A 14,031-nucleotide genomic window follows, 5' to 3' on the forward strand; every position below is an offset into this window, starting at 1 on the left:
ACATAACCAAGCGCATGCGCAAACACCCATGCTCTTGGTACATTTGAGACTGTTTATGCTACATCGTCATTAGTGGTAAAACTTTGATTGTCTCCATAAATTACAAATAGCAAGAAATATTTGAAGTCCATATGGCCAATTATATTTCGTTCGCTAAAAAGCTTTCAAATAGCAAAAACGGCTCCCAGTAGTAATTTAACTGTTATAGGAATGAACACTTTTGATTGACCTTGGTGTGAATAATAAATAGGTAATTACATATTCTTATATTTATGTAATCGATGTGACGATTTATAAAGGTATGCATGTATTTTAGCGAACGTGTGTGTTTATTTAAAGTATATAAATCATGTTCAGTGGATGCATGCTCCATAATGACGAAGGTAAAGGTCGCGGTAGAAACAACGTGCTTTTTCGAAGTGACAACTGAAACGAGAACAATAATACGAAACACGTCAACAAGATATGAACACAAAGATGCATATATGTTGAACAGTGCCGACTACTTTGATTTTACTAGAACACAGTATTCCATTTAATTCAAAAATGGATTCATCCGCTTTGTCGTGAAACACAACGCATCAAAACCTACAAATAAAATTTCGGCAACCATGACAACGGTTTATGATTTATAATACCTCAAACGTACATAACGTTAAACAATCGATTAAATACTGACGAACATTATACATATATAAGGGGAGTGTTTCGATTCGATCCTTCATACATAATCCGTTCGCAATACGTTTTATATCAATCTTACGAATAGCTCTTAAAAAGCAAAGGTTACTCACTCGTTCAGATAATTTTGACCATCCGAAGCACATATTTCGTTACCTCCCTTGTATGTCGTACAATTCATGCCCAATATATCGGTACATGTCACGTTGAGGATAAGGTCCTGGTCAATACGTTCATGGTCGCATGGGCCGAAATGGACCAATGTTATGGTTCGATCAGAGCATATTGCTTTAGAAAACTCACATCTGTAAACAAAGTTGCGAGAAGACGAATTTTATTAATACATGTAGGCTGATTATTTTAACACGCCACGCCACTTGTATCAACAAAGAAGGAAATTAAAATATTTTTGTAATATTCCATTATTGTGGGCAGAGCCTAGTGTTTCGAAAATAGTTTAGACACATAACTGTAACTACATCGATGCACGTGTTTAAAGTGTTTAAACGCACTCTCTGAAAATCAAACAAAGTTACGGTTTCTGTATATAGCTGTGCTTGTTAGAATGTTTCAATCACTGTGTGTAGTATTAATTAATATTGTTCAATATGGCGTTATTTTCGATCTTTGATTTTTGTCATTAAATCCTACGCCTTTTGGTCAATGTTTATTTGTTTCTTGTTCTAAAAAAATCAGGGACGACACTTTCCGCTTTAATGGTATTTGTCATTTAAAGGAAGTCCCTTTTTACCGAAAATCTTGTTGAAGCGGAAAGTGTCGTCGCTGTGAATCTGGGACAACACTTTACGCACATGCATAAAGCCTAGTATTCTCAGAACGCGACACATTTAAGAAAATGACGCTGTGTTGGTTTTTTATGCTAATATGACGTCTGTTTTAAGCATCGGACTGAAAGACGGACGGCGCTTTGTTAATATTGTTCTCATGAAAAACATTTAAACATAGAGAATAGATCGCTAGATTCTATCATAATGTTTTATCATGTTAATCCTTTGTCGAAGTAAAAATGCGTTGGAATTAAATCACGATTGCGAAACAGGAGAATTGATGCGTACTTTCACATCAGCCGTGTTTCTCACTCGGTGTAATTCCTAAGTATCTATTCTCCCGAGAGTCGGTTATTCGATCACAAGCATTGATAGGAAAACAATAAAAATATAATTACGCTGGTAGTGTAGTAACAAATGTCATACTCTTACTGTTGAATGAAAAAAGCTTATTTTCGTTAAGTTGTACAAAAGTTTTAATAATATTGTTGAATATTCCTCACCTATCAGCATTATGGAATTAATATGATCATTTAGCTCTACATGCTATATAAATAAGTATTTTGATTAATGCGAGTATACACGACATGAATTTCAACACTTTACCTTAAACCGACAAACGACATTAATTCACAATCTTGATATTGAAACTGATATATAATATTTCACGCTTAGTTGAAAATCCAGACAACTTGTATTGACCAACTCTTACAGCTTTTTGTTTAAATGTGTTTAAAGCATACGGTAAACATGTTAAAGGAATCTTTAAGGAATGCAAGAGGCAACAAAACATTAACCGGTTAACCTTTTGCTGTAACCGTTTATTAACCGATTAACCTAAAAACCTAAATGCACGCACTATCGACCTATGCGAGCAATTTATTTATTCAACCAAGATCCCTAAAAATTGTGCAACAATTTTCTTTTAATAGTCATTTAACCTACACTGTATCATATATTTTGCTTAAACAATAAAGATGAGTATTCTGAGCGGTGTCTTACATCGGTTTTAAACAGTCCGACCATCACAACCCTTGCCAGACATATTCACAACACACATTTAAAATACATATTAAACAAAAGTATGATAACTAAAACTAAATATAATCAAAAGAGAATACACAATTCCAGTTGTTAAATATTACTATTTTAACATACTGTTGAAAGTTGGTATTCACTCATGTTTATTTCAGTTCCTTTTCAATGTGTGTATCAATTCAGCACACATCATGAATGCTTATCTGTTACATAGCGATATCGGAATAATGCAGACGCTGAACGTTGTCATAACAACCGGTGTACGATGTTGACACATACCAATCAGTCAATATATAGCATTAAAATAGGCGTGAAAGGACTTAATAACGTTTGTATACAAAATCACATTTCAAAGAAATTTGTTCTTCACATTATAACACTTTTCATAATACGTAGCTTTAGTTTCAAAGGTATACAATTATACAAATTACAATTCAATTACTTCGGAGAGCAGTATATACGGCACCCCTCGATATGTATGTGTTAATCGAATATTTATCTTTAACAGCACTCGCGTTGTCGGAAATTAGCAGTATGACACCGATTTACATGAAAAGAAGCATTAACCAGTTAACATACCGGTTACGGAAATTAACTTCAAAATAGTGTACAGTTTCTTCTCAGAAATATCATATTAATTACATCAACGTCTGTATGAAAGGAGATATGTGATTTTATCACCCAGCATCGGCATCGAAGCCGAATATCAAAAACATTAACTTATTATTGATAAATGAACACCAAGTTGAAAGAACGTTTTTATTTGTGTTCAAATCAATGGGAATGAGTAGCAGGAGGATAATTTCTCTAAGTAATCTAACTACCTGTAGTTTTAACTCGATGGGTATTTTTAATAAAATGCATTGTATATGGTTATATCAATACCATCGTAAGAAAAATATAGCTTAGCCCTTAATTTAAGACATGTTTTATTTTTCCAACCAACAAAAAAGACATTTGGAAATTTAAAAGCATTGCTGGCAGTACCTTAAATGTAACATGCTCCTTGTTGTGGGATTTAAGGTATGCAATCATATAATTGGTACTTTATCAAGTGACAACATAATGTCTCAAAACAGGATTTCGTAAAAAAAATGTTTAAAAAAATAATCAAAGGTTTGTAATTTAAAGTAGCGTATTGACATAGTTTCGTTTTTTTTTCAAAATATATTGACACAAATTTACTTACAAATATACTGTGTGAACTATTTTGGAATAATTTCACTAAAAAGGAAATAATGTCGTTCGTTTTGCCTTCACCGGTATTAGAAGTAGAACCTAAACTGCTGTCACTGCGAAAATAAAGCTTATGAAATAAAACGCTATTTTAATAAAACACGTAATTCCAAAGTATCGATCAACAGCGTTATAAAAGGGGTCGCCTAATTATGTTGTCCGCACAACATTTAGGAAATTTCATTACAGAAACGGTATTTGCTGTTAAATTATCATGAGTGTAATTTTGCGGATGTGAACAAAATATAACGATCCATGTTCATGGTGCAGGATCATGTGACTTTGTGGGGTTCCCAATTAAACGTTAATTGGTGTAAACACGCCCGTTAGTTGTGCTTGTTTCAAATGACTTGTTAAAACAATTTTTCTTTAGAATTTCAACTAGCGCATAAAGGCCCGGTCACACCGAGGTAACGGACGAGAAACGGACATAAATTCATTTTATCCGTTCGTGTCCGTTCTTATCCGTTTAATGTCCGTTTCATATCCGGTGTCTCCCCGCTCCTTGTTCGGCGATCTCCGGTGGCATCAATTCCGTCCGTTGGAACGTTTTTAGCATGTTCAAAATTTTCCACCGGATAAAACGGACAGAGATCTCCGTTTGATGTGCGGTCTTCATGCGTTAGCTTACGGTTTGTTCGGAACTCGTACGTTACACCTCCTGTACGTATCCGGTTTATGTCCGTTAATGTCCGGTTGTCCTTGTCCTAACGCATGTTTAACAGATAATAACGGACAGCTAACGTATACAAAAGTGCGAGAAGTGTGGCGGAACAAAACTGTTGACACACATTTAATTTAATCGAAATTAACCTGTGGGTCGAAGTATCATTTCATTTTGGTACGACTTGTGAGAAGGACATGAGTGTCGTGCTCGCATTCAATTAGAGTGTCAAGCCACCCTCGTGCAGGCCCAGATTGACCTTTTGGGGCATCGTCTTGCTCAAAAAAGGATACGGAGGCAGCGCAGATGGTGGATCGGCTTGGCATAGTCCCGAGCGGAGGCGTCAGTTGGGTCTCTTTGACCAACTTATGGTCGAACTACGACGAGTGGACCGATGCGCATTCATCAACATCTTGAGAATGCCACCCGAGATATTCGATGAGATTCTCGCACGAGTGGGCCCAAGGATAACGAAACAGCGCAATAACTACAGACTTCCAATTTAACCAGGGATGAAGCTAACAATTGCGCTGCGGCATCTTTTGTCTGGTTCAAAGTACCGTGATTTGCGATTCGTCTGAAGGGTACCCCACAACACTATTTCTCTTCTCGTGCCAGAATTAAATACCGCTTAATTTACAATAGTGCTAAAATTAATTGTAAAATGCTTCTGTTGGTCATTTTTATATATTTATATATTTTAATGTTTACTTCTATCATCGTTTTATATAAATTGCAGTGTGTTTAGTTATTGGTATAAGATAAAAGGCAAATAGATGAGTGCGCGCACTACAACACTAACCTCCTAAATTGTATAATACCATTAGTACTGTCCTGTGCGCATATCTTGAAATGCACACAGTTATATGCACCGTTTATCAAGAAATATATTTTGTATCTAATCATCCATTAAAAGTCATGGATTATCTACTGTGTCATCAACTTATAATCCACGCTAGCTTATCATATTGTTATCTTTTACACGTCCGGTTTGTAGAGCAGTCATAGATGAGTATGCTGACGAGGTGATGCCGTTGCCAACAGCTGCCGATTGGACGCGAATAGCTGACGGCTTCAGGGAAGCCGGAATTTCCCAAATACGCTTGGTGCTATTGATGGCAAACATATTGCCTGCAAATGTCCACCAAGATCCGATTCTACGTATTTTAACTACAAGAAGTACTTCTCCGTTTTCTAGCTCTGGTGGATTCTGACTACAAGTTCGCATGGGCTGACATTTGAGGCCGTGGTGCTGCATCCGATGCACAGTTGTGGAACAAGTCAGACCCGGAGGCAGCAGATGATAACGGAGACCTTGACCTGCCAGAACCTGAAGCTTTTCCACATGATACTGAGGATGTACCCTACATTTTCATCGGAAAGAAAATATAAAAGTGTTCGACCGGCCAAGATTTATTTATTTATTTTATATTTGGCGTTAGTGTACATAAACATTCATGGTTAAGGAACAAACAAGCATATGCATTAAAAACAAAGCAAGTAAATTTATGATACTTTAAAATATAAATAAAGCATGACATAAAATGACCGTTTTTGTACGTTGGAATTCGGTACTTTTTCGTTTCCATCACGTTGGGAGAACGTTTTGTCCGGTACTAATGCGCTTTACTGCCGTTTTATCCGGTAGAAGTCCGTTACTCGCACGGTTATATCCGTAAGCCGACCGTTAATTATACGGTACATATCCGTTAAACGTACTTTTTTTCCGTTACATCAACGGTACTTGTGCGGTCATTGCGTGTTTCCTACGCTGCACACAACGATTGCGAACGTCTTGAAATGCAGAGCAGGTAAATTTTATCACCGGATAACCAAAATCTGCATATTTTGTCCGTTTTCTTTCCGTTAAATATTCGTTAGTCGGTCTGACCGGGCCTTAAAAGACAGATTTTTATCCTGCTTTATCGCAATGTGAAATACATCAGTATTACTGTATATAATAAGTTGTGTTCTTGTTAAAAAAAAACGATTTGTACTGCTTCACGTATGCAATTTTGTCACTGTTTCAGATGTATGAAATGATTTATTCTTATACCTTGAGATATCGGCACAAACTGCAAGAAAAACTGTTTTTTATGCAATAAAGAATTTGGCAAATGTATTTCGATGACTTGAGATATTTGCAAAATAAAGTTCTTAACGGTGTGTTTACATTCTATCCAGCCCGTCGTCATCTGAACCCCGTTGCACTGCATGCACCCTGATGTTTGACTATATGACATTTTTTTAATAACGCTATTGTGTCAATCTGGGGAAAGTTTATGTAATATAACGATTGATTTCGATAATTTTATGTGATAATATTAATTGGCGTGCAGGTTTGATCGGATGTATATATTCAAAGGACAGAAACCTTGTCATATGGCCGGTGCTGTGATAAAGTTAAGGCAATTTAATTCAAAATAAAGATCTTTTAAGTGTGTTCAATTAATCATTAAAAACGGGTGAAAATTAAGAGTTCGATGGAATTTTAACTTGTCCGAATTTAATTATTTGCAGAAGCATGGATACATATTTTTAATGAATTTTGAATTGTCTAAGTTAAATGTTTCTAAAGGTCTTCATTTGTTTTTGTTCCGTTCATTTAGCGACAAATATGCTAAATTGCCTTTACGGCCGCTTATTATATTACGTTCGCGTCGTATCGCCAACAATAATGTTGTGTACCTATGTTCATTCTGTTTCAATTTTTAACACTAAATAATCTTTAAATCAAAATGTGTTTAAATAATTGATAACCTAGTGCTACACTATCTCACAGTTCAAACAAATCAGCAAACATTCATGTATATTCAGAAAATGCATTAAACAACAGTTTTCATTTGGTACAGAAAACTACGTTGTCCACTAGCTTATGGCTGATGCGGTTGCGCGCCTTGCTTACAAGACGACATGTTTTCGAGAACACTCGCTCCAATTGCACGGATGTCGAATGCACGGACTAAAGCTGCATGACACATTGTGTCACATGCGCAATTATTGAAAAACGTTGTTTATTTTCACACCTCCATGTCAACGTGTCGCCATCAAGTTGACAATTCACAAGCATGTTTGTTAACGTACCGTACCGCGCAAGTTGGAAGTTATTGCACTTATTCAATTATATGATTTTTTAAAATAACATTTTAATTGATTTTAATTTATTAAATATGTTTAATAAATTGCTTTCTTTAAATAAAACTTGCCTCACACGGTAGTGATGGCCTCGTGAGATAAATGTAGAAATAACGTCTTCGCACATAGCCCCCATTCCCCGCAGATCGCTAGTTAAATTTGCAGAACAAAACAATAGCGCCAATTATCAAAACGTGTGTAACCACTAAGGTACAGATGTATTGCTTTATCAATGTGTTTAGCGCCAGGAAAAGTTGGCAGTATGTCGCACAAAAAAACGTAAAATCGTACGAATTATTCCGTGAAAAAAACATTAGATTTTTTTTTCAGGTTAACATTTTCTCGAAAATGTAACCGGTTAACTGGTCGTATCGGTAGGTTAACCGGTTAACCTCTTGCATTCCTAAATTTTTAATTAAGACGATAAAGTCGTTCACTTCGTATAAACCCTTTTATGCCTAGCGTCTAGAAAAAAGGCCTTGGCAAACAGCGTAGACCCAGATGAGACGCCGCATGATGCGGCGTCTCATCAGGGTCTGCGCTGTTTGTTTAAAGAGATTTCTGTAAGAAATATTCCTAATATAGAAATAAATATACTAAAAATCCCTAACGTTGGAAATAAATTGATCCAATTTAGAAGGATGGGAGAGTCTACTAGGCATATATGGGTTAATAAAATTATTAAGATTAACCCAATCTTACTCGTTGGAGTATGTTACTTGGTTGCTGGCACAAAGAGTTCCACCGATATATCGAGGGCAAGTTATTCCGGTCAGGTAAGCGCAGAGATCATAGGGACTGGTTAACAGGAATCCAGAAGTTGAAACTGCAAACAACGTACATATGGTCAGTACAGGTTACAGGTTTTGATAAATATTCTTCGACGTATTTCAATTTTAACACAATCAGTTTCAGTTACGCTTTATTGTACATGAATAAAACACGTCTGTCATAAACGATACAAATACGAGTACCAAACAATTTATAACTAATGAGTGATTTATAAGTCTCTTCTCAAATGGTAAAGACATTCGTCACCAGATAAACTTTATATCATCAAAACCAGGTCATTCATATATTTCCAACAGGGATATGAAGGTTCAAACTCGCCCACCTGATTTTAAAGTGATATTATGCGCATCTAACAGTATATGCTATGTTTATCGCAACCGTTGTTTATTTTTGATGTTTTCACTTCATATACACTTCTATTTGTTAATGCAGCATCAACATACTAAAACAATATCCCGGAAAGAGAAAAATAGTGCATTTGAATATCAAACGTACTTTCGTTTTGACAACTGACGACCGAAATGATTGATGTACGATATTAATCTAAATTTAGTTTTAGTGCAGATTCGTTCATACGACACACGAACACTAACTCCGATCCTAATGAAAAGACAGTTCCACTCGGCTTAGAGGACTGAACAGTCATGTAAAATATCAAATATAATATATATTTTTTATAAACAACTGGTAGCAAGATGAGTTGCAGATAATTGGTCAGTTAACACATTTTAACTAACTCTCTTGATCTGATAATTCTTTTCAGCTCAGTTCAACAGTGAAAAATGCGTATAATATCACTTTAAGTTGTAAAACTGACATATTTTACTAATATTTGACATAGATGTAGCGAAGTTGTTAAATATCACATAAGCCATATTGGGACAAACTTTCTTTCCTAGTCACACTTAGATGAAATAACTCTCAATGACTAGAAGTTAAGAAGGAAGATGTTGACGATAACAGACAAATGCTTGTAGATAGGCAATCACAATAGTCACTAATGAATAAGCACAGTCAATGAATTAGGTCACAAGATGATAAAAGAAAATTAATTGAAACATCTATGCAAGCAAATTAGGACAAGCACAGTATTGATTACACGTTATTGTATACTTAACAATATTTATAACCTTTACAGGTCTCAAATGAAGTATAAAAAGATACGTTGTCCCTTATTAATTTTACTGTCCACAATGAAAATAATAATCGTTAAATGATATTCTATGGAATAAAGTAAGGTTAACGAAGGTTTAAAAAATATACACATTTATAGTGAATAAGATTAAAGATAATTTGATAGCGTTAAAAAAAGGTTTATATTGCCTATTTGGTTTGACGTCTTGTTCAATAACTTCAAACTTCAAAGCGCTTAATTCAATGTTTCATCATGATTATGCAATTTTCTTTAGATTTCTGGCATTAAACCTATATGATGTGTGTAAAAGCGTTGTGATCTGCTGATCGTTTCCATTTTGTATAGCTGACGCAGTCTGATTCCGAGGTCGGAATATGGGTGTCTGTAAAACGTGGACGTATAAAAACAAATTGTACACGACTGGAATTCGGTATTTGTTTTTTGTTTTCGTTTTAATGTCGATGTTTTATTTCTATAAACAGAGGATTATGGAGTGAACAAATGAAATACATATTATTGTTAACATTCAAAACATGCATTTGCATATTTGAATAACGCCGTAAATGTACACTCATTTGGGAATTCGAATGTTAAGTACTACACGAACAGATAGACTTTTGAAAAATGAGATAACAGCGATGAAGTAAAAGGTGAAGTACTATGGCAAGCGGTTCGACGCATAATCTCAAGAAACTAGGTCTCTCATGAGTGAGAACCTACGTTCTCATGAGAACTATGGTTCCCAAATGAAATCTTGGGTTCTCATGAAAACCTAGGTTATCAGAGAGAACGACGCGAAAAGCTGTCGAGAACCTAGGTTCTTGTGAAAACCTTGGATATCAATCGAGAACTTTAGTTCTCAGAATGAGAACCTACGGTCTCATGAAAACCTAGTCTCTCATGAGAACCTAAGTTCTATGTGTCTATGAAAACCTAGGTTTTCATGAAAAACCTAGTTTCTCATGAGAACCTATGTTCTCTAGCGTAAACTAAGGTTTTCAAATGAGAACATAGGTTCTCATGACAAACCTTGTTTTTGGGATTTCATAAACCTAGTTTCTCATGAGAACCTAGTTTCTTGGGATTTCATTAACCTAGTTTCTCATGAGAACCTAGTTTCTCATGAGAACCTATGTTCTCATGAAAAAACCTGGTTTCTTGGGATTTCATAAACCTAGTTTCTCATGAGAACCTAGTTTCTCATGAAAGACCTGGTTTCTCGGGATTTCATAAACCTAGTTTTTCATGAGAACCTAGGTTCTTATGAGAAACCTAGTTTCTTGGGATTATGCGTCGAACCGCATGCCATAATTAACCACCAGTTGTCTCCCATTGCTTGGAACACGCTGGCGGCATATGTGTAGAATGATAAGAAATAGACGTGAAACAGAGAATGTTACTCCCCAAGAACATTTTTTGAACAATGTTCAGACAATGCTAAGTAATATTCAACGAAACTTGGAGGAAACTTCTTGAGGAACGAAATTAGTAAAGTAATCGGTCGACATTGCATGGTCTTAACACGTTAATAAAAATTAAACTGTTTATGAAATACATCTTAAGTTGTAAATATTATTTTGAGACTAAAAATTGAAACAAATTCAGATCAATCGTTACATAATTCATTGTTACAGCATTAAATGAGTTTCAGATATTCATTTCCCTTGTTCGGGCCTCAAACGACTGTACGATACAGTTTTCTATTTAAAGTATGTCTGTGATATAGTAAGCATTCATTATGGTATAAATTGAAGTTTAATCTCTATTGATGATGTGTTATTATGTTTTATTCAAACGTAAGATATCGGCCCACACTGCAAGAAAAACTTATGCACTCAAGACTTTGCAAACATATTTCAATAACTTGAGATATCTGCAAAAATAAAGTCCTTAACGGCGTGTTTTCATTCTGTCAAGCCCGTGTGTAATCATATGTGAACCCCATTGATCCTGCGCCCTGAATAATATGTGTCCCGTATTCCAAACGAGCAAGTTTACGCCGTCCGACGCTTAATTCTGGAAACATAGGTTCTCATGAGAATCTATGGTTCCCAAATGAAAACCGCCGATTTAGTATAAGAGACGTGTAATTCTGAAAACCTAGGTTCTCATGAGAACCTATGGTTCCCAAATGAAAACCACGGATATGGCAAGCAGTTCGACGCATAATCCCAAGAAACTAGGTTTTTCATGAGAACCTAGGTTCTCATTCTGAAAACCTAGGTTCTCATAAGAACCTAGGTTTTCAAATGAGAGCCTATGTTTTATTGAGAAACCTAGTTTCTCATGAGAATCTAGGTTCTCGTGAAAACCTAGGTTCTCATTTGAAAACTTGGGTTCTTGAAGCCATGTGCAATCTTCAAGCGAGAACCTAGGTTCTCATTCTGAGAACCTAGGTTCTCATGAGAAACACAGTTTCTTGGGATTATGCGTCGAACCGTTACTATAGAAGTACCGGTACATGGAGTAGTAAAGACTGAATACACATTGTTCGCGGGTATCATTTTAAAATGTAGAATACAACAATTTATTAACTATTTCAGTGCTGGAACCGAATTTTAAAGGCCTTTGCAAACAGTTTGGATCCAAATGAGACGCCACAGAACGTACCAAATGGAAACTACTGTCATTGTTATTGTATTGTTATTGGTAAAATGCACTCTCGCTCGAGGTTGAACACCATTTAAAGACGTTATAAGTACCGAGATAACTACCTAGCGCTGATAATGGTATAATAAGTGTTGCATTAGTCATTTTGCCAAGTAAGTATTTAGTCTGGGTTCATGTGTGAATCAGGCTCAAGACGGAATATAACTCAAATTAAAGGTGATTTTTCTATTGCACAGATAAATATGTACATAATAAAAAGGTTTCCATCGTAAGTATTATATAATGATAATATTAAGAAAACAAGCCTTGCAAACAATACCTTATAATCAAAAACAGAGTAGCTGATTAATCTTTAAAGAAGACATTACGCATTAAAAAAGAATATACATAACAATGGCGGTCTCGATCGCGTGCCAAAAATAAGGTCGATATTGTTCGATCATGTACGCTCCATAAGATTAATCTATGAACAATTATCATCGTAATGACATAAATGATCAGATAGTAGATTCTGTTAGTTATGTCACAGATCGTAATGACATAAATAATCAGATAGTAGATTCTGTTAGTTATGTCACAGATCGTAATGACATAAATGATCAGATAGTAGATTCTGTTAGTTATGTCACAGATCGTAATGACATAAATATTCAGATAGTAGATTATGTTAGTTATGTCACAGATCGTAATGGCATAAATAATCAGATAGTAGATTCTGTTAGTTATGTCACAGATCGTAATGACATAAATGATCAGATAGTAGATTCTGTTAGTTATGTCACAGATCGTAATGACATAAATGATCAGATAGTAGATTCTGTTAGTTATGTCACAGATCGTAATGACATAAATAATCAGATAGTAGATTCTGTTCGTTATGTCACAGATCGTAATGACATAAATGATCAGATAGTAGATTATGTTAGTTATGTCACAGATCATAATTACATAAATGATCAGATAGTAGATTCTGTTAGTTATGTCACAAATGACGCAACTGAACCTTAGACTGGACTTATATGATAATTCTTATAATTGTGTAACACATCAAATGAAAAACAACGACTTGTATCACGTGTTAATCTTCATTACATATCCTGATGGACAAATCCACCGTATAATTGCAGCTAATCGTATTAATGGAAGATAATGTTCGAACTCATCTTATTGTTGATACCATTTTGACGTTTCCTGTTCTGACGTCAGAAACGACACGATAAGTTTACTATACAATCCACGATTCGCACTTCAAAACGTGACATAGCATGAGTAACTTTCCCTCTCCTTGTAAGTTTCTCGCAACTAATAAATACAACCATAAGAATTATAGTTACTTTATATACTTACTAAACAAAGCAGATTGTAGTAAAATCCATACTACAAGAATCCTCGAATGCATTTTAGACTGAAATATGTATTTGGGTCGCATTGATAAGAATATAGATGACACGAGTGTTCCTTATGTGCGTTAAAACGATGTATTTGATACAGATGGTTCTTAAAGATAAAGCTGCTCGATAATAAATAGTACATGTCATACTGTTAATTTATTACGGATAGTGTGCACAGAAGTACTACATCTTGCCTCGTAATTGTCAAAGTAAAACAAATTATGTTAAGGAATGAAAATTAAAACCCGTTGTTTTAATTTATTATACATTTACACATTATTGAACGCACAATTTATGTCTTATAATTAATTTAATGACATTAAAAAAAAATCTTGACGTTTCTGTTGTTTATCGTGTTTTACAGACATTGAATGTTACAAGTTTTAGCATTACAGATTATTAGCACATATTTTTTATACATATTATAATTTGTGAAACAGCTCCATATTGCAAAATATACATCATTCATAAAGAAAAATTGTGTAGAAAACAAGTTGATCAATAACGGCGACGAAGCCGGGCTCGATATTAGAATTGGCAAGTCCACAATAGTTGTCGGGT

The 14,031-nt window shown here is 35.0% G+C and overlaps 1 protein-coding gene across 1 annotated transcript; it reads right to left on the reverse strand.

Annotated features, from left to right (window-relative positions):
* Positions 1-308: 308 nt before the first annotated feature.
* Positions 309-13,594, reverse strand: LOC127843027 (agrin-like). Its single transcript, XM_052372856.1, has 4 exons — positions 13,427-13,594; positions 8,245-8,368; positions 795-986; positions 309-426 (listed from the first exon to the last, which is right to left on the reverse strand). The coding sequence occupies exons 1-4, from the start codon at positions 13,506-13,508 to the stop codon at positions 354-356; spliced, it is 471 nt and encodes a 156-aa protein (XP_052228816.1). The 5' UTR covers positions 13,509-13,594; the 3' UTR covers positions 309-353.
* Positions 13,595-14,031: the final 437 nt, after the last annotated feature.

Source organism: Dreissena polymorpha, chromosome 1 (genome assembly GCF_020536995.1).
Source record: "Dreissena polymorpha isolate Duluth1 chromosome 1, UMN_Dpol_1.0, whole genome shotgun sequence".
Lineage (NCBI taxonomy): Eukaryota > Metazoa > Mollusca > Bivalvia > Myida > Dreissenidae > Dreissena > Dreissena polymorpha.

What these genes read in the sequence shown, in the direction of transcription:
- LOC127843027 (XM_052372856.1), bottom strand. Translation starts at nt 13,508, where the DNA reads ATGCGACCCAAATACATATTTCAGTCTAAAATGCATTCGAGGATTCTT. An exon ending in ACTACAATCTGCTTTGTTTA is followed by an intron (nt 8,369 to 13,426) that starts GTAAGTATATAA and finishes CGTTGTTTGCAG; the next exon opens with TTTCAACTTCTGGATTCCTG. An exon ending in CAAGTAACATACTCCAACGA is followed by an intron (nt 987 to 8,244) that starts GTAAGATTGGGT and finishes CTTTGTTTACAG; the next exon opens with ATGTGAGTTTTCTAAAGCAA.